At 38.1% G+C, this 22,242-nt stretch overlaps 1 protein-coding gene across 5 annotated transcripts in view; it reads left to right on the forward strand.

Annotated features, from left to right (window-relative positions):
• The window catches only part of R3HDM1 (R3H domain containing 1), a 58,240-nt gene that overhangs the window by 9,595 nt on the left and 26,403 nt on the right, over nucleotides 1–22,242 (forward strand). For 4 of the 5 annotated variants that reach the window (XM_075511202.1, XM_075511203.1, XM_075511206.1 and 1 more), the window contains exons 3-11: nucleotides 9,550–9,664; nucleotides 12,253–12,331; nucleotides 13,634–13,693; nucleotides 13,775–13,915; nucleotides 16,513–16,621; nucleotides 16,719–16,814; nucleotides 18,250–18,287; nucleotides 18,370–18,420; nucleotides 18,564–18,790. In XM_075511202.1, the coding sequence (XP_075367317.1) occupies nucleotides 9,550–9,664; nucleotides 12,253–12,331; nucleotides 13,634–13,693; nucleotides 13,775–13,915; nucleotides 16,513–16,621; nucleotides 16,719–16,814; nucleotides 18,250–18,287; nucleotides 18,370–18,420; nucleotides 18,564–18,790 (916 nt within the window). The remainder of the gene's footprint in view (nucleotides 1–9,549; nucleotides 9,665–12,252; nucleotides 12,332–13,633; nucleotides 13,694–13,774; nucleotides 13,916–16,512; nucleotides 16,622–16,718; nucleotides 16,815–18,249; nucleotides 18,288–18,369; nucleotides 18,421–18,563; nucleotides 18,791–22,242) is intronic. The other variant, XM_075511204.1, reaches the window with a different exon arrangement.

A 22,242-nucleotide genomic window follows, 5' to 3' on the forward strand; every position in this document is an offset into this window, starting at 1 on the left:
TCCTGTTAAATTACAATATCTATTGTTGGTAAATGAAGAAGAAAAATCAAGGACAAGCACAATGAAAACGAGAGAGCATATAATCCTTCAGCAAAAGCACCTGCTGTTCCTTTCACAGATTTGACCATCATGTCAGTAATAACTGTTAAAGCTTTCTCTTACACAGAATTTTTCATTAATAAAATTGTACTATTAAGTTTAATATAAACCTTTTCTGTTGTGCCTATCATTCAGCGCCAGTGCAGTCTTTTGACAGACAGCAAAAGGTCGAAGGTACAGTAGACTTGTGTGCTGCATGCTAAGGAAGCCCTTCATGCTTGATGAAGCTTTGTTACTTTGTGAAAAGTGCCTTTAGTTTTATTTTTTGGCATTGAAGCTTTGTTTTATTCTGTTGGATTTTTGTCTTGCTAGTTGTCTGCTTTTGTGGTTTGCCTTTATATTTTTGGTGGCTTTTTATTGTTATGGAGAGAAACACTTTCCCAAGATTTTATTTACTTTTCATTAGATGTGCTCTATTGTGCTGACAATGCCTTCAAAAGCTGCAATCGCTTGGGTATTTTCTTCGTAAGGAAATTATTTATTCTACTGAAAATAATAAAAATGCAGTTTTCAGCCATTTTGTTTTACATAAAATGAATGAAAAAATAACGGCTTACAGTATATTTATATAATTTTTTTATAAGCCATAGTTTTAATTTTACATACTTCCTTTAGTCAAACACAAAGTTAAAGTTAGTCGGAGCCTTGCTGTATGTGAAGAATATCCACCACCTCCCACAGCTGAAATATCACAGGACCTCCAGGTAAAAAAATCTCGTTACTGAAGTTTCTGAAACAATTTGAAGTAGCTTGTTGTTCAAAAGAAAATCTTTTGGGTACTCTTTAAATATGCAGACACCATATGATTTTAACTTTTTAAATAAAGCTTTAATAGAGGTGGTAATATGAGATGAAGAACTTGCTGCTTTGTTTTTCTGAACTATAATGGTTGATATCTGGGGAACAAGAAGAGGTGTTTTATTAGTTGTTTCAACTTTCTAGTGTTACAGTGCACTTGAGGCAGTCTTAAACTGCTTAAGTGCTGTCTACCATCAGTAAGACAGAATGATGATTAATATGCAGCATAATTTATCAGCTTTTTATATTTAGAAAATTTAAACAGTTGTAAGTTCTGGTGTTTTAGCTGAATTCCTGCATATTGGTCATAATTGCTGGTAGTTCTATTAACACGTGCCTGAGGTATGTCTGAAGGCTAATCTATTAAGATGATATAACATACTTAAAGAAGTTCCTAAATGCTGGACAAAAATCTGTAAAAATACTTTAGAGAATTTAAAACAAAATCTAGCTTTACTGACTTTACCTTCATACCAATCTGTATTTTTAGAGCAAAATACTATTACTGGTTCTGTATTTTTAGAGCAAAATACTATTACTGGTTTTAGTTCTATGTATGAATGAGGGGCATCAAAATGTTTTTCTTGCCACACTTTTTTCACTCCTAACAAAACTGAAATCATCCTTAGCTTACTCATAAAGCACGTTGACTTACTTCACTGTTATTTGAAAAGCTTCTAAACTGTCTTTTTGTGAAAAGTCTCACTTTTCTTAACAAGCAGAAGGAACCAGTAGAATAGCAGGTTGTGAGAAGGTTTTTCTGGGGGAGTGGTAATTCAGTTTTTGGGAGGGAGGCAGGTTGAGAACTCATGTAGGTATTTGTCAAGCTAATTAAAATTTTGTAAGATTGAACCACAAAGTATCTAAGTTTTTTTGGGGGGAACAACACACCACATCTTGGGAAAAATGAGAAAATAGTATTTTTTTGTAGTCCTTCACTAATATACCAGTATTTGAAGAGCTGACTGGAGAAATTTTGAAACTGGGCCTGCTAATTTTATGAAAATCTAAGTCTTAGATTGGTATAGGCTGCAGAGGAAGAGATTAAAAGACAACAGAAAAGTTAATGCTATTTACAATGATTTACCACCCTGTTGTAATGTTTTGCATAAGATTAACAAAATTGACTGTGAGATGTAGTTCAGGCTTAGTTGTTTAGTCTGAAGCAGTAGGGGTTAACTTTTTCAGTCACTGTATCTAATTACAGGAAGAGATAATACTATTTTGATGTGCTCTTCATCCACAGTATATTTCAAACATAAGAGATGTTAGGATTTTAAAAACCTCCAGCACTATACAACAGCATGTATTTTTAATGGTTTAAAATCAGACATTTATAATAAGTGTTCTCTGCAGATGGCCTTTGTTACCGTGTCCTCTGGGAATCTGTCCTTAACTGCGTACTACAAGGTCCTTCTTGAAAGGAATTATTGCAGTAGAAGAGATGTAAAGGCCAGTTCTACAGAATGAATTGAATTGTGTGATAATCTAAGTTTGTACAAAAAGGAATGCCATAAACCAGATTGTATATTAAGAAACAAAATTAGATCTAGCTGTGAGTTTTCTTTAGAAATAGTAATCTAGAAAAAATGGCTTATGAATCCCAATAACTATGCAAATGATTGAGAGAACAAATTTAATTCATCCCTGTAGAGTGGAGAAATGCGTGTTGAAGAGGAGAGTTAGAAGTAGGAATTTGTTTCAAGTTCTGATGCTGGAGTGCACATCCTATGGGGCACAGGTCTTCCATGACCCTCTGTAACAATTCATCCAGGCAATTTCTTCACTCATTTTGCTTTCTTTCCCAAAGAATCTTTGGGAATGGCATGGAAGAGTTCTTCTGTAAGCACCAATTGGCTGCTGGCTGCCTCAAGCCCTGTGCTTTGAAGCATGATGTATATGCATTAATCATACTTGGGATGTGTGGGAGGTCCAGTGGCTAGGTGAAGTGAGAGACTGTCTTGCACAGCCCTCTTTGGCAGCACAAGAATAACCTCTGTGATTGCTTCCCATTGCTGGACAAGTCACTGCTCTGTTGTATTGGTGACTGCAGCTGAAAAATGGCTTCCAGTTTTGTGTTCATACTTAAAATGGGTGTTAAGAGTTAAGAATAAAAAAATTTCAGGATAAAGCTGCTGGTAATACTTGAAGAATCCCAATTTTTAATGGTTAGAAAGTGTTAGCCTTGATAGGATGAAAAATATACTTACTCAGCTAGGAAGTGGTGTGAGTTTTGGGATAACTCTGTAGCCTTGTCTGTGACTGTTTATCAGTCACACCTTCCACACTAGTGTGTACAGCAGCTCTTGGCAAGGTAAAACTCCTAGGCACGTGCAGGTATAGAAGTCACTTAGCAAGTCACTGCTGCCGCTGTTGGCTGCTTCTCCTCAGAAGGCTGTAATGAAAGAGGTTGACAGACCAGACAAATTGTCTCAAGCAGATCAATTTATTTTCTGATAGACTAGTTTATTTTTTCTTGAGCAATTGCAGCATGAAGAAATATGCTGTTCCTTACTGAGAAACCTAGGTAAGAGCTCACAAATTTTTAAGCCTTAATTGTTAAAAAGCACTGGCAGCCCTTTACTAAAAGGTGCTATGAAGGTTCAAGCTTTTCAGTTTATTGCAAGAGGAAGAACATAACTGATTTATTTGATCTTTTATTGTTGTAAATACACTGACTCTTTATTCTCTTGCCGTCCTTTTTCTAAATATTAGGTACTGGGGTGGTTCTGATTCTGTGTGCTCTAATATGAAGTACGATCACTAGCAAAGGATGATCCATTTCAGCTCTTTTTAAGGAAGGGCTATTTTCATATGAATTACAGTTATTATGCGTAACAAGTAAATAAACATTAAAAAGACTGAACTTTTTCTTCTTCAGCAAAATAAAACAACTCAAAGGAGGGGGGGATGGGGGGAGAAGACCAGTGTCTGTAATGTTAGTTTATACTGACTTGTGTAAATTCAGGTGGTGGTTGGGTTTAGAGATTGCTGGTAAAAAGCCAGGTAAAGGCCCCAGGACGTAGGGACTTTGAGTAATATCTGTAATGTTTCCTCACTCTTACCTTTCTCTCAAGCGTTTTACGTTGGAGAAATTTATAAAGTTTTGATGGTTTGGGGGGTTTTGCTTTTTGTTTGGCTTTTTCTTGTTTAATCAGGATTTGGTGACAATTTCTTCTGCTACGATGAGGACTTCACATAGATGATCTGAGTTACAGCAAAGAGTCCATTAAATCTGTATGCCAGCGGACACCCACTACAAACAGGGTGGGATTAAAAGAATTTTAGGGAATAGAAGTTATAAGACTTTTTGGCAGCTTTCCAGTCAAGTAGGTCATATTTAATTAGATGCTGCAGTTTTTATAGCATGGAATCTTAAGAAAGTGCACTTTGGTACACAGTTCTGTTGTATTGCACTTCGAAGTAGAATTGGTGGTAGTAGAACAACTGGCTGTTCAGATAACTATTCCTTTTTTAGCTCTCATTGGGAAAAGAAGTATGAAAATTATTACTTGCTGAAATCTTTTGACTAAACTATTGCTGTATGCTTTTTCTTCGGATTAGTTTAGAATATGTAGTCAATCAATTTGCTAGTGAAGGAAAATGGGACTATGAAAATTTTCTTAATTTACTGATAGTTTTGTAGAGTATTACTGTAAAATGGAGAATAACATATTGATGGATCCAAGTCAGAAATAATTTCTTAATAAGACATAAATATGTCTTATTGTTTATCTCATGAAAGAGCTTTAAACAAGATGTGAAGGGGAAAAGGGATAAAACCAGGCTTGCTAGAGATAAGCCTGAGGGTGGCACACCAGTGTTTGAGGGACGGTGTGCTAGTGAGGCCCTTCAAGGTCCTTTGGTGTGCCGTCTCAGTGGAGGTAGGGGATGGAGATCCATGCGGCACCAAAGACAAAAGGGTTATGGATGTCTTAGAAACCGTGGAAGCTCCTAAGAATGGTCACATAGGAATTAGGGCTTCTCCCTCCAAAAAGGTGGCGGGATCAATAGTCCAACTGAAGTGCGTCTATACCAATGCATGCAGCATGGGCAACAAACAGGAGGAGCTGGAAGCCATTGTACAGCAGGAAAACTATGATATAGTTGCCATCATGGAAACATGGTGGGATGACTCGCACAACTGGAGTGCTGCAATGGATGGCTATAAACCCTTCAGAAGGAATAGGCAAGGAAGGAGAGGCAGTGGGGTTGCCCTGTATGTTAGGGAGTGTTTTGATTGTCTAGAGCTTAATGATGGTGACGATAGGGTTGAGTGTTTATGGGTAAGAACTGGGGGAAGGCCTAGAAGGCAGATATCATTGTAGAGAACCCAACTAGGATGAAGAGGCAGATGAAATATTCTCTAAGCAGCTGGGAGAAGTCTCACAATCGCTAGCCCTTGTTCTTGTGGGGGACTTCAACTTACCAGATGTCTACTGGAAATACAATACAGTGAAGAGGAAACAGTCTAGGAGGTTCCTGGAGTGTGTGGAAGATAACTTCCTGACACAGCTGGTGAGTGAGCCAACTAGGGAAGGCGCCCCGCTGGACCTCTTGTTTGTGAACAGAGAATGACTTGTGGGTGATGTGATGGTTGGAGGCCATCTTGGGCATAGCGATCACAAAATGATAGTTTTTGATTCTTGGAGAAGTAAGGAGTGGGGTCAGCAGAACTGCCACCTTGAGCTTCCAGAGGGCAGACTTTGGCCTGTTTAGGAGCCTGGTTGTCAGAGTCCCTTGGGAGGCAGTCCTGAAGGGCAAAAGAGTCCAGGAAGGCTGGGCTTCTCTTCAAGAAGGAAATCTCAAAGGTGTGGGAGCAGGCCGTGCCCATGTGCCGAAAGACGAGCCAGCAGGGAAGAAGACCGGCCTGGCTGAACAGAGAGCTTTGGCTGAAACTCAGGAAAAAAAGGAGAGTTTATGACCTTTGGAAGAAGGGGCCCCCACAACTCAGGAGGACTACAAAGATGTCGTGAGGTTATGCAGGGAGAAAATTAGAAGGGCCAAAGCCCAACTAGAACTTAATCTGCCTACTGCCATAAAAGACAACACAAAATGTTTCTATAAATACATTAGCAACAAAAGGAGGGCTAAGGAGAATCTCCATCCTCTATTGGACGCGGGGGCAAACATAGTGACAAAGGATGAGGAAAAGGCTGAGGTACTCGATGCCTTCTTTGCCTCAGTCTTTAATAGTAAGACCAGTTGTTCTCTGGATACCCAGGCCCCTGAGCTGGAAGACAGGGATGGGGAGCAGAATGAAGCCCCCATAATGCAAAAGGAAATGGTTAGTGACCTGCTACACCACTTAGACACACACAGGCCTATGGGGTTGGATGGGATCCACCCAAGGGTATTGAGGGAGCTGGTGGAAGCGCTCACCAAGCCACTTTCAATCCTTTACCAGCAGTCCTGGCTAACTGGGGAGGTTCCAGTTGACTGGAGGTTAGCAAATGTGACGCCCATCTACAAGAAGGGCTGGAAGGAGGATCCAGGGAACTACAGGCCTGTGAGTCTGACCTCGGTGCCAGGAAAGGTTATGGAGCAGATCATCTTGAGTGCCATCACATGGCATGTACAGGACAACCAGGTGATGAGGCCCAGTCAGCATGGGTTTATGAAAGGCAGGACCTGCTTGACTAACTTGATCTCCTTCTGTGACAAGGTGACCTGCTTAGTGGATGAAGGAAAGGCTGTGGATGTTGTCTACCTAGACTTTAGTAAAGCCTTTGTCCCGCAGCATTCTCCTGGAGAAACTGGCTGCTCATGGCTTAGACAGGTGTACTCTTCACTGGGTTAAGAACTGGCTGGATGGCCCGGCCCAAACAGTGGTGGTGAATGGAGTTAAATCCAGTTGGTGGCCGGTCACAAGTGGTGTTCCCCAGGGCTCTGTGTTGGGGCCAGTTCTGTTTAATATCTTTATCAATGATCTGGACAAGGGGATCGAGTGCACCCTCAGTAAGTTTGCAGATGACACCAAGTTGTGTGGGAGTGTTGATCTGCTTGAGGGTAGGAAGGCTCTGCAGAGGGACCTGGACAGGCTGGATCGATGGGCTGAGGCCAACTGTATGAGGTTCAACAAGGCCAAGTGCAAGGTCCTGCACTTGCGTCACAACAACCCCATGCAACGCTACAGGCTTGGGGAAGAGTGGCTGGAAAGCTGCCTGGAGGAAAAGGACCTGGGGGTGTTGGTTGACAGCCAGCTGAATATGAGCCAGCAGTGTGCCCAGGTGGCCAAGGCAGCCAATGGCATCCTGGCTTGCATCAGAAATAGCGTGGCCAGCAGGACTAAGGAAGCGATGGTCCCCCTGTACTCAGCACTGGTGAGGCCGCACCTCGAATACTGTGTTGAGTTTTGGGCCCCTCACTACAAGAGAGACATTGAGGTGCTGGAGCGTGTCCAGAGAAGGGCAACGAAGCTGGTGAAGGGTCTGGAGCACAAGTCTGATGAGGAGCAGCTGAGGGACCTGGGGTTGTTTAGCCTGGAGAAAAGGAGGCTGAGGGGAGACCTTATTGCTCTCTACACCTACCTGAAAGGAGGTTGTAGAGAGGTGGGGGTTGGTCTCTTCTCCTAAGTAACAAGTGATAGGACGAGAGGAAATGGCCTCAAGTTGTGCCAGGGAAGGTTTAGATTGGATATTAGGAACAATTTATTCACGGAAGGGTTGTCAAGCATTGGAAGGGGCTGCCCAGGGAAGTGGTTGAGTCCCCATCCCTGGAGGTATTTAAAAGACGTTTGGATGAGGTGCTTAGGGACATGGTGTAGTGGTGGACTTGGCAGTGCTAGGTTAACGGTTGGATTCGATGATCTTAAAGGTCTGTTTGAACCTAAATGATTCTATGATTTTCTTTCTTTCTTTCTTTTTCAGATAACTGTTATGCAGCTACTAGGTGAACAGTAGGTGTAATGCACTGTAGTGAAAAATAAATTGCTCATTTGAATTATATTCAGGTTTATGAGGTGAGGAATGCAAAGATTTGTTTTGGACTCTGTGAGGTTTGTAGCCAAGTGAATTCTCAAGACTCGGAAAGAATTATACAAAAGAGTTAATAATTAGTAATGGTTTTTATCAGACTTGGTTATAGATAATCTCATAAGAGCTGAGAAGTCTTCACACTTGTAATGCTGTTTTGCAGGGTGTTCATGAATGAATAAGTTTAATTAAAACATTTAATGTGATGAAAAAATCATAGTAAAAGGGAGCACTGATAAAACTATCAGCTAAGCTTTCTCATTTGAAAAAGTTGTTACTCCAAAAATGCATATTGAAACTAGTTTTTAACCGTAACATCGTTAGTACAGGGTTCTCGTTGCCCAGCTCTGCAGGGACCAACGTAGACAGAGCAGTTTGGTGCGCTAGGGCAGGGAGGAACATTACTGCGGGTTGTGCAAGGATGTGTTTACCTATGAAACAGGCTTTAGCCTTGGTGAATCCTGACTGTATTTAACTCTGGCCAGCTTACATGAGTGAGATCAAGTCTATGGAATGACACATGAGGAGAAGCTTAGAGCAGATGCCTGGATTATGGATAAGAATGGGTTTGAAGAAAGAGTGAGGACTTGCATGGGAAACGATTAGGAGCAGGACAGAAGAGTGATAGGCAAGAATCGATGAGGGGCAGGTTCTTTGGGTTGGGAAGGATCAGATGTTCTGGGGGGGGGAGAGGAGGGTGGATGTCTCAGCATCAATGCAGTTGGCATCTGGGGGAGCAAAACTGACATTTGAGGGAGTTCAAGATAAAAGGTAATGGGGGACTCTCACTCTTACAGGACTTTGCCACTTACCCTCTTGGAGTCATTCAGACATGTGGTGTCTCCATTTCCCCCTACCTCCTCTGTTTTTGCTGTCTGAAATACTTAGTCCTTCACTGACAGTATTGTTAAAGAGTAGAGAGGCATGAAAAACAGATTGCAATCTTCTGCTATTTAGGGGACCATTATGTCACTGTAATTTCAAAGGGAAGCTCTTTTTTGCTGTATTTGGGAAACAGGTTTTATGATAGTTCACCTACTTGTATAACAACATGGATTTTGAGATGATTTACACACAAAGCTACTCTGTCAATATATACAGAAAGTTAAGAATATAAGCCTTGATGACAATAAGGTTTGCAAATTTTGCCTTGATATATTGTACTGTAAATATTTCCCTCTTGTGGATGTGGGGATGCTGGTCTGTCTTAGATTGAAACATTTGTTTTATTTTTTTTTTCTTCTTGGTATAAACAAAACTTGAAACAAGCTCTTATGGTCAAGAACTGTGAAGAATGCGGGGAGAAACAGCATTGTGGATGATGCATTACTTAAAAATTTAGAAGCTGTATAAAACTTGTACATCTGAGAAACTGGACTATTTTTGTATGTGTCTCAAGATACTTTGGATTCATTTTGAAATAGCATTCAGGGCCTTGGAATTGTGTGTAAATTCTAAAATGTGTATGGTACTTTCTATGCCTTCTCTATAGTTTTTGATTTACTGATAAATAATTTCATTTTGTGGTTGTATAAAGTACATGTGGGATCGGAAAGAGTATGAAGGCAATTATTTTTCTTGTTACTTCTTTATTTTGCAGGTAATGTAGTACAAAACATTTCTCCTGCATGTATTGTTTGAAATACTTTCCGTGATGACTGATTTTTACTTTTGACAGGAGAAAATTCAGATCCAGTTGTCACAGTCTTTTGAAAAAGAAGAAAAGCCTGCAAAAGATGAAACGGAAAAGGAAAAATCCGGTGATAAACTGTCCAGAAAAATGTTATCAAGAGGTTTGCTATCTGTTGTTGTGCTTCTAAATGTACTGTGTAGATAAAGAATATTTAGAGATAATAGTTTGCTTCCAGGTCATCATTGCATAAACATTGCTTTTTCTTTTTAGCAAATGAAGGAAATAGATCAGACATCTTTGAGCTGGAGAAGGAATTGGTCCCAGAGGATAGATACAGTGCTTTCGAGGCTTCATCAAACACATGTACTCCAGCAAATGCTTTTCCTTTTACGCCAGTCTAGCTATGCAGACCAGCATAAAAGCAATTGTGTTGCCTCAGTTGTGTCCAAGTGTTCTTTGGAAAACTGATTTTACTAGTCAGTAGAAGTTACTATGTTATTCCTAGACTTTGTTGCAGGATTTGTGAAACTTAAGTGAGAGTGACAACTACCTTTGTACTTTTTCTGATCTTTATTCAACAGAAGTCAATGTTCTCATTTATTTATTTTACTTTTGATAGTATCTAGAATTTTTTTATAAAGTCTTGGAGCAAGGGTGGAACTACATAAGTAAAAATTACAAGTATTATGTTTTCACTTTAATATTCCTGCATTCTGGATTGAAGATCTATTTTATCTGCTGAAAATCTTTGGTTTTTAACCTGAAATAGAACTGTAAAATTAATGACGTAAGCTTGTCTCTGTCCATGTTACCTAATGCCTCCTGAACGTAGAAGACTTTATGCATTTAAGTCGGCAAATCATTGTACAGCTCTTGCTTTAAATAAAGGATCCAGAATGTTTATCTAAACATCTTAGATCAACCAGTGTGTAGGAAATATCTTTAAAGCTAGAATTCTTTTTGAGACAGGTAGCGCTTGTCCATCTTGTGTCCCTCAGTTCCATAAGGTCTTCCTCATGTGGCATTTCAGTGCATCTTGTCCCAGCTGGCAGCCAGGTATTTGTGAAATAAAAAGCACTGGGATGGTGAGCTTAACTGCATTTATAAATCTGAGTCTTTGAAATGATGTCTTAAAAAAATAGGGTGTTCTTTCAGAGCTAACTTGCTTTACTTGCTCAACCTTTAAAGTACAGGCCCACCTTCTAAAATCAAGAAGAAGAAAAAAAACCAAAACAAAACAAACCACCTCTATCCCCCCCATAAAAAAATACCCAACATGTTAAGTAATGATAAGGAGTTGAGAGCAAAGTGACAAAATGTGCCAAAGGTGGAGGTAGCTGTTCTAAATTCACCCAATATCTTCTCTGGAGGTTAATTACTTTCCAATTTAGGATGTGCCAAAATAGAAAATGATGGAATTTAAGCATCAGTCTTCTAGTAATTATAACTAAATTATTGCTCACTTGCAAATTAAGAAAATGAAAGTAAATAATTATTCAATCTTAAAGTTGCTTTACCAGGCATACCCCCCCCCGAATCAAAGTAAAGTCAAAAGTAATCCCAAACCATAAATGCTCAGACTTGCTTGGTTTCATTTATACTCTCGTGATAATATATGGGCAGGATTGAGAGCATAACGAGCTCTGCAGGTAAAGGAACCTACTATCATTCTCTTTTAGGGAACTAGAGATTCCCTGTCCAGGTGGACTTGGATTTTCTCCAGGAAAAATTTAGGTCTCATTTTTGAAGACTGGACACTTTGGTCACCCAGTTTCCCACTATGCCAAGAGGCTGCTCTGCCGGCACCGTTGCTTCTAATGAAAAAGCCTGCATAGATTCTGCTTCCACCAAATTCTACCCTTCTTTGTGCAGTAGTCCCCTCACTGCTAATAGAAGCTAATTTGGAATGCCTGCTCTCTGTACTGACCACAAAAAGAGCTGGAACAGCTAGGACTTAAGCATAAGTTTGAGCTGTGCCTAACTTGAGACTAGGTTAACACATAAGTAGTTCTTGAAAGACATCTAGTTCCAAAAATATTGTTAAAACACCTATAGCTTTGAATTCTAAGACCTGGAACTCTGGAAGGTGCTCATGTAAGGGAAAATTTGGTATTAAATCATTTCTTTCAGTCACAGATTTTAGAGAAGAAAATGTAACTTTGAATACTTTGTTTCACTGAAACCAGAAGGAAGGCAGAAGGTTGTGAGACTTCTTTTTGAAAACTTCTAAACATTATGTTATGAGAACAAAGCCCAACAGAACAAGGATTTTTGATAATACAAAGTAACATTTGTAAAGGTTAAACTTTTACATTCTGAATTACAATATTTCTTTGGGTAACATCCAATAATTCTGTGGATCAGCTGCTGGTCCGCAGAAGTCTATATGACAGTGCAGTGTAGTATATTGGGAAAACTTGGAAGGTTGATGGAAATCAGGTGACTCAAGGTGATATACTGCTTCAAAATATATAGCAATTCGTTAATAGATTGCCAGTGTTACTGAAGCTTTTGCGTCTGTATTACACCTGAATTAGGGGATTGGGGGGTGATGTTGTTGGGTTTTCTGTTTTGTTTTTTTTACTTGTGAGCCTTTTCCCTGGAAACTGGAACTGTTTAATTTTGGGAATAATATGCCTAATAGTTATATAGTATTGATCCATAAATGGTATGTTCAGCAATAATTGGAAAAAATAGTATTAGTGTTTTTTCAAAGTGTAATTTTGCTCTCTTCCCCCTCACCCTTAGATTCCAGCCAAGAGTATACAGATTCCACTGGTATAGATCTTCATGAATTTTTAGTAAATACATTAAAAAACAATCCCAGGTAAGCATCAATAATGTCAACTTTCTGTTTTTCTTTCTTGTTGATGCGTGAGGTGTCACACCACCTGGTTTTGTTTTGTTTTGTTTCGTTTTTCTGGTCCGCCCTCCCTCCCCAATTGTCTAACAGTACGTGTCAGTTATTTAGGATGAGATTTTGTTGCGCAGGCTATCTGAAACACCAATCCACTGTAATTTGTGTGTTATATGAACAGAGGTTCAGGACACTGAAGTGTTTTAAATGCTTTTAATGTTTAATAGGCAAATAATGAGTTCTGTCTGTGTGCTGTTCTCTCCCTGAAGGGATTCTAATGCTGTGTCTCTAAAACTTGTGCTCTCTTAGCATCTGCTTGTTAGAGACCAATCTGTCTTCTCTTACTTTAATCTGCCTTGCGCTGAATTTATAGACAAAGGGATTTTTTTTTTTAAGCTGTACCATAGTTAGAGATATACATCTTCACTCTGCACTTGAAAAAACAAATCTGACTTAATTCAAGTCCTCCATTTGTTAGCAACAGAGTTGACATGGTTTTGTTGCTTTGTGGTTTGCATACGTTGCTGTGTATCTTGTTTGTTCTTTTCCTCAATGGGGTTTCATACCCAATTGTAGGTGAAGGTCTGCTGTGGGTTTACAGGCACAATAACTGGGAAGCTTAGTTATCTTCTGTGCAAAAATTATGAACTGTGCGACAGTTAATCTCATTACATGTTAATGATTTATTGGAACTGGCATAAGCATTTTTAATGCTAATGTTCATTTCTGTCACCTTGAGTTTTTGCTTTTTCATATTCTCTTAATACCTCATCACATTGCAATGTGTGCCAGCTTTTAACCACTTGGTTGTTGGTATGTTGTAGTAGTGCCTCCCATTATCAGTATTCTGTCACTCTGTGTCTCAGTGACCCCATGATGTGCTTCACAATCCAAGGGCCGGTTCAGGCCTCTGCAAATCTTACTACCCATGCTAACCAACAAGAAACAACTTAGTCACTGCTTTTTCTTCTTCTTGAGACTGTTCTCAATGACTGTACTTTCTGTTGAGCCTACTGGGCAGATACTACTTGCAGGATCTTTGTATTCTCATTTCTGAGATGAGAACAGCATGTTTCACTAGGTGGGTTCTATACAATATAGCTTAGTGAAAAATGAATACTTTGTCTTAAAAATACTGCGTTTGACACCTGGTGGTCTTATTTATGGTCTGCCATCATCCCTTGATCACAGATCTTATCTGTGTATTCTTAAGACTAATACAACTGCAGTTATTGGAGTGTCTCATGTGAGTTGCTGTGTTTTTATTTTCAGGGACAGAATGATGCTGCTGAAAATAGAACAGGAAATTTTAGATTTCATTGGTAATAATGAGTAAGTACTGTACTCTTATAGGAAAAAAGAATTTAAGAGTGTCTCTGTTTATTTAATAAAGCTACTATTCCTTTCTTCCAGAGTTCCAAGAAAAAAGTTTCCCCCAATGACATCTTACCATAGAATGCTGTTGCACAGGGTAGCTGCTTACTTTGGATTAGAGCACAACGTGGACCAGAGTGGGAAGTCAGTCATAGTAAATAAAACTAGCAATACAAGAATGTAAGTGTAAAAGTCTTGGAAAAAACTTTTTGATACATAGATTTAACACCTGGGATATATTATGCAATGATGCTGCATCTGTAGCAGCAGGGGTGTATCTACTCATTGGGAACCATGCATCAAGGAGAGGTAGTTGCAAGATCTTTCCTGTTCATGTTCCAATGCTGTGTCATAATGTGATCTGTTTAATGTTTAAACTTTTTTGGGGAAAAAGAGGATGTTATCTGTAAATTAAGAATTCTTGTTGCTTTTCTTGCAGATGTGCATTGCTAACTTTGTTTCTGTGAAATACGAATTTATATCAACTATTTATCTGTTTAAAGATTTACACCAGTAAATTGTACAAAGTACATTCTTTGTTTCTTTTGGAAAGCAGAACTAGCCCTTAACTTAGAACAGGGTCATTTCTGATTTGGTGAAGGGAGGGAGAAGACTTGCACAATTCTGGCTTTTGTACTGTAAAAATCTACTGGGAAAATTCAGGCATTGAAGTCTTTTGTTGGAATAATGTTTACAGATCTCACATGGCTTTACAAAATAAATGTAGCAGGGAAGACAGACATCTCATAAGTGGAAGTGTCAACCAGGTTAACAAGTCATGGCATGCTACTTTACTGTGAGGGCTGGGGAGTTTTTGGAGATTTGCCACTAGGCAAATCCATATTACAAAAAAAGTAGCATTGGGGCCACAGCAACTCCAAAACCCATGCGTAGCTGATCCTTTCATTCAAAGGACCCAGCTGTTCTCTCTGTCCTCTGCGCTTGCTCTGTCTTCTCATTCTCTCTCAGAAAGACAAAGGACTAATGTGTTGGTATATTTATGCCACCTAGTTTCTGGTTTTAACTTAAAACATTGGCCTGACACCATTTTCTGTTGTGTTGGTTGTGGTTGGTTTGGTGTTTTTTTTGTTTTGGCTTGGTTTGGTTTTGGTTTTTTTTTAAGTACTGTATGATTGGAACATGAAAATAAGAGTTTACAGAACCTGCATCCTAATCTCAGTCTCTATGTATGCTCTCCATAGCTTTGGGAGAAAAAAAATCTAATTATCTACCCTAATTTTAGAGTCAGTAGAACTGAAATAATATGCCACACTGAAATATCACTTAAGTAAACAGTTTCCTCCTCAAAAGTTTCTAGAAAAATATACAGAGCCTAAATATGTTAAATAACTTCTGTATTCATGTATGTGTATTTGCTTTGGCTATACATTCTCTATCTAAATTGACTTATAAAGCCATACATTTCAAATCTGTTGCCTTTGCATCTACCATCATCTCTAGACTGAAGCTTCAGTCTAGCGCTTCCAAGTGTGGAATAAGAACTATTAAAAGATGACTTCTTCATTTTTATACTTTTTTTTCTAGACTGTATTTAAATAGCTTATGGCATCTGGAAGCCCCCTATAGGTGTAGTTACTAATTAGCAGGCATTTCATCTAACCTGCAGACATTAAGATTCTTAATGTTTTCAGTATTCTTATTTTAAATCGCTTTGGATATAAAATAAGAATTTAGAAAGAAAACCTTGGAGATCTGCTCCATGTTGAATAAAACGAAACTTACCTTTTCCTCATAGGCAGATTCCCGGCTCCATCGCCGATCAGTGATGTTACTGACATCAACAACCCAGTGCATACTGGGACGTCTCAGTGGAGTGGGAAGTTGGTGATTGCAGGGCAGTAAATTCAGGGACCTTTAAAAGAAAGAGGTAAGACAGTCTAAAGGTTCTCTGAAATGCCTGCTAATTATGTTTGGGCATCCAGTAACTAATAGTTAGGCTTGGCTGTTTTATAGAGAAAGATCTCCTGACTCTATACAGATGTCCTGGGTAATGAATAAAGAAACAGAAATAGAGAAGAGTATACATATGTTTTGTCTTTTATTAGACAAATATTTCCTGATTGTCTAAGAACTTCCCTTATGATAGTAGTAGTTTTATTGTCTAGGTACTAGGTATCTATTTTTAATAACAAGAGTTTGCAAAACATTTCCTTTTCTTTCACAAAGTAGATAAAATACCAAAACAATACATATAATCTGTTGCTTCATGCTCTCACTGTGCTCTTTTGAACCTCTTGCTTGCCTGCATTGTACTGTTCATCTTCTCTTGCTTATTTCTACTTAATTTTGTTTTAGAAGTTTGTAAGTTTCAATGCTTTCTCCTCTATCTTCTTATCTTCTGTTTTCCCTTGAAATGAATTCTGAAGTATTACAGCTCTAGCAGAAAGCACCTGTCTTCCCTTCCATGCATGTCCAATATCCATTGCATGGCACCAGTCTGGATTCAGGAGCACCTCTGATTCCCCAAGGGCATGTGGTTTGCTTGTCACCTTAATTGGAAATTGAAGCAAAAGCTTTGAAGGAGGAAGAGGTTTTAAAAGCAGGTTTGTTATGCCTCAGGAACAGGACTTGTCAGGGGTACGCATCATCTTATGTTTTTGGTACCTCTTCCATTGCCTGGATAACCAAAATCTCTCGCTTCAGCTAGAATATTAAGTATATTTAACATTAATCTTGAGTATATTTCAGTTTGTTCCACTATGTATAGTATATGTTTACAAAACCATAAATTTCTTCTTTCTAACGACTTTTCACAGACCTGACCAAAAGTTTTGTGAGCATATAAAGGATGAGAAGAGTGATGATTTCCAGAAGCGGTACATCCTTAAAAGAGATAACTCTAGTTTAGACAAAGATGACAACCAGGTAAAATAAATATGGATTGTTTCCTTCCACTTCCTGTATTTGACTGTGTATTTATACCATTTTCCTGTAGAAGTTGACGCTGTATCACTTAATTTAGATGAGAATACGATTAAAAGATGACAGAAGAAGTAAATCCATAGAAGAACGTGAAGAAGAGTATCAGAGAGCTAGAGAAAGAATATTTGCACAAGATGTATGTATCAAAGAAAATCTTACAGTGTTTTGTATGAATAGTTCCCACACATACATGCCCATGTGTTTTTTGTTAAGATACTCCTTTCCAGGAAATCTTCTGTTTCTGAAGGGGACTGAGCAGATAAGAATCATTAGTGTGGCCTGAGTGAGTTTTAAATGATATTGACGTTACTGAGAAATCTTCTGTTTTTTCTAATCACTACTGTATGAAACTCAAGCAACCTTCAAGAATTATTTTGGTGCATTATCTAGTATTACCTATATCAATGCATTATTTTGCCCCTTACTGAAATTTAAGTTATAGAGTTTTGGTACTGCAATCATTTCAGTTGTTGCTCAGAGCAATAATTATTTAAAAAAAAAAAACAAACAAACACCACTAAAACAAAAAAAAAGGCAAAACAAAAACCAAAACCAAAATGTTGGTTTTTTTCTCACTTCTGTCTATATCAAACACATGTTATGACTGGTCACAGTAAAATGATTTGAATTCTCATATGTGAAATTTCAGTCAGAAATCTAGAAGTCTCTCTTGACTGGAGTTATCAAGCAGGACAACATTGTAAAATACAATTCAATCACAAGTAGCGATTATATTTAATTATATAGAGTGAAACAGAACAAATAGGTCTTCAAAAATATGCATTACTTCTAATAATCCACTTTTTCTGACATTTATCTGTAGGTCTTACACATCCAAAACCAGCTTCTTGTTCTGAAGAAAGAGTAATGAGCTCTGAGAGGCAAACTTGCTATATCCAAATATTTTCCACAAGCCTTTTTTTTTTTGTTCACCTTAGTTACGAACAAAAAGAATGGACCTTTATATATAAAATTATTTTTTCCTTTTGCGTACTCTTTTACCGAGTATTGTACCCTTAGAAGCTTTGTACCAAATGTTAGAAGTCAGTCAAGGACAACATAATTGAAATTAATAATAGCCTTTTTGATTGTATATTCTGTCTGCTTTTTAGCATATGCGTACTTGTACCCAGAGAATTCAGAACAATTATTGCAGTAGCCAGTGTCATCTTCTACTTCACACTTTCAAGCAGAAGACAAGGCAACTCAGGTGGTGTTAACAGACTTGTGAAGTCACACATCAGCTGGAAGTTACATAAGGCAGCGAAGGCCCAATGGAAGATTTGTAACTTCAGAAAAATACTGATATAAACAAAATGGTCAGCAGTGTAACTGTTCTAATGCTAACTTTTATTTCCTGCAGATGGGCCTTCTCATATTGTCTTTTTTTCCATAATGTGGAAATTGTCCACCAAAGAGGTTAAGTTTTCAGGCAGGTTAATATAAAGAGGATGCTGTAAAAGTCCATGTGTAATACAAAAGACTTCAAATCGCAGCATGTTTTGTTACTGCACTGTAGTAGGGGTTCTAGATGCCATTCATATTAATTTCTACACTTCTTTGCCCCTCAGTCCCTGTGTTCCCAAGAGAATTATTTCACTGATAAAAGGTAAGAAAATTTGCAGTTTAATTCTGTTTCATTTTCCTATTTTCTTAATAAATATTAAGCTATCTTATTAAAATGTCAACAGAATCCAGGAGGAAGAAACTAATAGTACACAACAAAGACGACAGATACTTAGGTATTTGATGCTTTCTTTAAAAAAAAATAAAATCTCAAAGTTATTCTGCATGCATTTCACCTTTTCTTTTCTTTCTTTTTTTTTTTCTTTTCCCTTATTTTGCAATTGATGCTTGTGCTAAAAGTTTAGTTTATAACTTACAGAATCAATAAGGAAACATCAGGGAGATCAGCCAACAGCCATCAGAGCAGTACTGAGAATGAGCTGAAGTATTGTGAACCCCGTCCCTGGAGCAGCACCGACTCTGATAGCTCCATCCGCAATCTGAAGCCAGCTGTAACGAAAGCCAGCAGCTTCAGTGGGATATCAGTTCTGACAAGAGGAGATAGCTCTGGAAGCAGCAAAAGCACAGGCAGGCTGTCTAAGACAGGTATAACAAAATCTGTACAAATACATAGTTACATAGCAGTGAAGTACCTGATGGTGTGATACTTGATGCGTATTGCAGATGTGTACATATGTAGAGGCCTCAGTCTCGTAGGTGCTCCATGCATACAACTCCCTCTGGATACGGTGGGTGCTGCATACATAGAATGGCTACGGGCCTAGCCCTATAGTGCATAACTGCCTTGGAGAGCTAGAATTCAGGTAACAAATTAAATGAAGACTTTTGACTTTGGAAGTAGAATTTTAAAGTGCATTATAGATGGCTTTAAGCTAAGTGCATTTCATCTCATACAAAGGATTTGAAAACATTTATCAACATAAGTACTTTATACAAAACAAAAATGTAGAGTTGAACGTGTTAGTTTCAGTGTGGCAAAGCTGCATTGTGCAGTCTTAGGAAACTGCGCTGCCATCCTACTAGCTAGGAAAAAACAGCATTAAAGCCTATGAATTGTTAGTTATATTTATTGTGTTATCTTTCAGAGCCATTGTTAAATAAATATGGCTAAAAAGCTTACTGAATTTTTAGATTGCTGAAAAATCAGATCAGTGCAACCAAGTGTACTGTTTAATTTTAAGATTCAGAAATGTTGGTGAAAAATACTCATTTCATAAGAGTCTGGGTTTCAAAGGTATGTTAACTTGTAATTAATGTCAAAACAATCTCAGAAAATATGGATATAAATCTTCTGTGGGTCAAAAATGAAATTTAGTGAATATTTGTATTCCAAATGCCAACGTAATTTGATATAGACAATCAATAGTTGTGGATAAGACTATCGCAATAGATAATCTTAGTTGTGGAGAATTTTGAGGCTTGTAATACATGGGTGGGTTATGGATGCACTACTTCAGAATTTGAAGTAGAACTGTAAAAAAGCAGAATATTATTGCTTGCCTGTATTATGCTTGGCTTTGATCTTATTTATAAAACTCCTTTCTAATGAGGATCTGTTTAAATTTTTTTGCTTTCCCTTAAACCACCACTACCTCATAGGTATATCACCACACTTCTATATCTTAATGCAGTAAAACAGCTACAAATTCTGTTTGTCTGTTGTATACTTGTATAAAAAAATACATTCCAAGGTACTTCTGCATATGCTGTAAAATTGTGCCCTCATATTGTGTTATTTCATTTAGCAATGTAGTGATACTATTTGGCACAGCTTGAAAAGAAACTACAACCTGGCAACAGTGTATAGATAAAAAATACATTCTTAGAAGTCTTTGTTTTCTGAATTGCAAGAACATAAATGGATTCTTAAAACTTTGCTGGAAACTTTATTTTGGCATTCTGAGAGTTAACATTCAAAGTTCAGAATGCCTATCTTGATGGTTGTTGCTTCACTGCAGTTACAGGTTGTGGTGATTTTGCATGTGTTGATTGGTTTTGTTTGTTCATTTTGATCAAGGATATAATTGGCGTTAGTTATGGCTTCAGCCTAATTTCTCTACATAATCTAGAAGTGGATACACTTGTAAACAAATCTAATCTAAGTAACTCTGGTCAGGTGAAGATTGTTTTACAGAGCTGGGATATGCTATGTTTCCCAGTTTACAATTAATAGCTTTGTATTTTTATTCATCTAGCAATAGAAAAAGGTTAATAGTCAGCATCAGCAAATGCTTCAAGCTATACTATCTTTTCATACACACGAGTAAAAGGGTTACAGTTAGAAATTTTTATGAAGGAGTGCAAAGTAACTTCAAACAGTAGATAAATTTCGTCACAGCCCTTTGAGTCTCGCTTTCTCTTCTAGATTGTATAGAGGCTGCTAATGAAGAGTTCTGTCTCAAAGTACTGCAAGTATCATAGCAAAGACTTAATAAAAAGTATGATAAACTGTATACCTAGACGTCTAGGTATACAGTGATCTAGCAACAGTGCAGTTCTACAGACCTCTCCATATTGGACTTTTGGAGTATTGCTTTTAGCTGCATGCATTGGCTTTCAGAAAGCTCAGGGTCTGGTTCTCCACTGCCTTGCAATGTTTATAGTCACTCATATCTGTAAAATGATTATTGCTTTCAATCAGCTATTTCATACTCCTTTTGAACTTTGAATTGTTGCATAAAACTAGGATAAAGCTACCATATTACCATAATTTTTTCCAGCTGTATTCTTTATTTCAGTCTGAAAATTGTTGGAGGAGGAAAAAAATAGTTTTGGGGTTTTTAGTATTCTGCAATTTGTCTAGCAGGTGAGTCAGAGAAGATCTCTGACATCTAGTATTAAAAAGAAAATGGTCATTGCTTGCATGCAGGCTATGTCTACAGAGCATGTGAATTTAGCTAGCGTATCTGAAGGGACATGGGGCCCACTGCATCTGCATTACCCCATGGCCTGCACAGATGCAGTAGTTGTAGGCTGTGTGCTCATCACTTTGGTGTATCCAATTGATACATGTGCACATCATTTTGGAATAAGTGACCAATTACTTAAATGAATTGCAGATGAACTGAACATTAGCACATGTGCATACGTACAGGCATGTGTTTTCTGTCCAGAAAATCAGAGCTAGATATGAAAGCCTCACTTTACAGTGCAAAGCAGTGCTGAATTGACTCTTGGTTCACAGAAGGAATCTTTTAATGGTATTCCGGGGGAGATGAAGGGGGAGTTCATTGAAAAGGCCGCTGTTTAATAATGTACTTAAATGCTGAGCTTTAAGGGTAAGCATTTGCAAGTATATATTTTAAGTGAGCATGATGTTTCTGTCTCTAGGTAAAAACAATTTCTCATTACTCCTTTCCTAGGTTCAGAGTCTTCTAGTAGTGTAGGGTCATCCACGGGTTCTCTTTCTCACACCCAGCAGCCTCTTCCAGTGCCAGCTCTAAGCCAGCCTTCTCATGGCACACCTGCCGTCTATCCAACTGTCAGCACTAGTAACTCTCTTTCCTTTGATGGTGGCATAAGCGGGCAAGTGGCACCTACTAGCACTAGCTTCTTTTTGCTTCCCTTGGAAGCGGCAGGCATACCGCCTGGCAGTATTCTGATCAACCCTCAAACAGGTTGGTACACGCTTGTGGATGTTTTTGTTACAATTGAGAACTTGGAGAAAAATGCACGAGTGTTTACATAAGACTGAATGTCAGTATTGTCCTTTCTTCTTCTTTTTTTTTTTTCTGGTTGTGTTTGTTCAGTGCACTTAATTGAAAAAGAAAGCATGACTCTAGGATCAAAGGAACAAATAAACTCACTTGATTTTTTTCTAGTAGAGCTTTAACTTGTATGTAAAATTTTAATGAGTGACTTGCACAAAATATGAAAATCCTATGATTTATTATCCAGAATGCAGAATAAATTAAATTAATTGTTTCAGCTTTTTGGGGGAGAGGGACAAGTCTTTCTCAGTGCTACTATAAAACAGTTTCAGTGAGGGGAGAGAGCCTGAAGAAGTATTCATTATTGACTTGAAAGAATTTATCATC

The sequence above is a fragment of the Mycteria americana genome, chromosome 9 (genome assembly GCF_035582795.1).
Source record: "Mycteria americana isolate JAX WOST 10 ecotype Jacksonville Zoo and Gardens chromosome 9, USCA_MyAme_1.0, whole genome shotgun sequence".
Lineage (NCBI taxonomy): Eukaryota > Metazoa > Chordata > Aves > Ciconiiformes > Ciconiidae > Mycteria > Mycteria americana.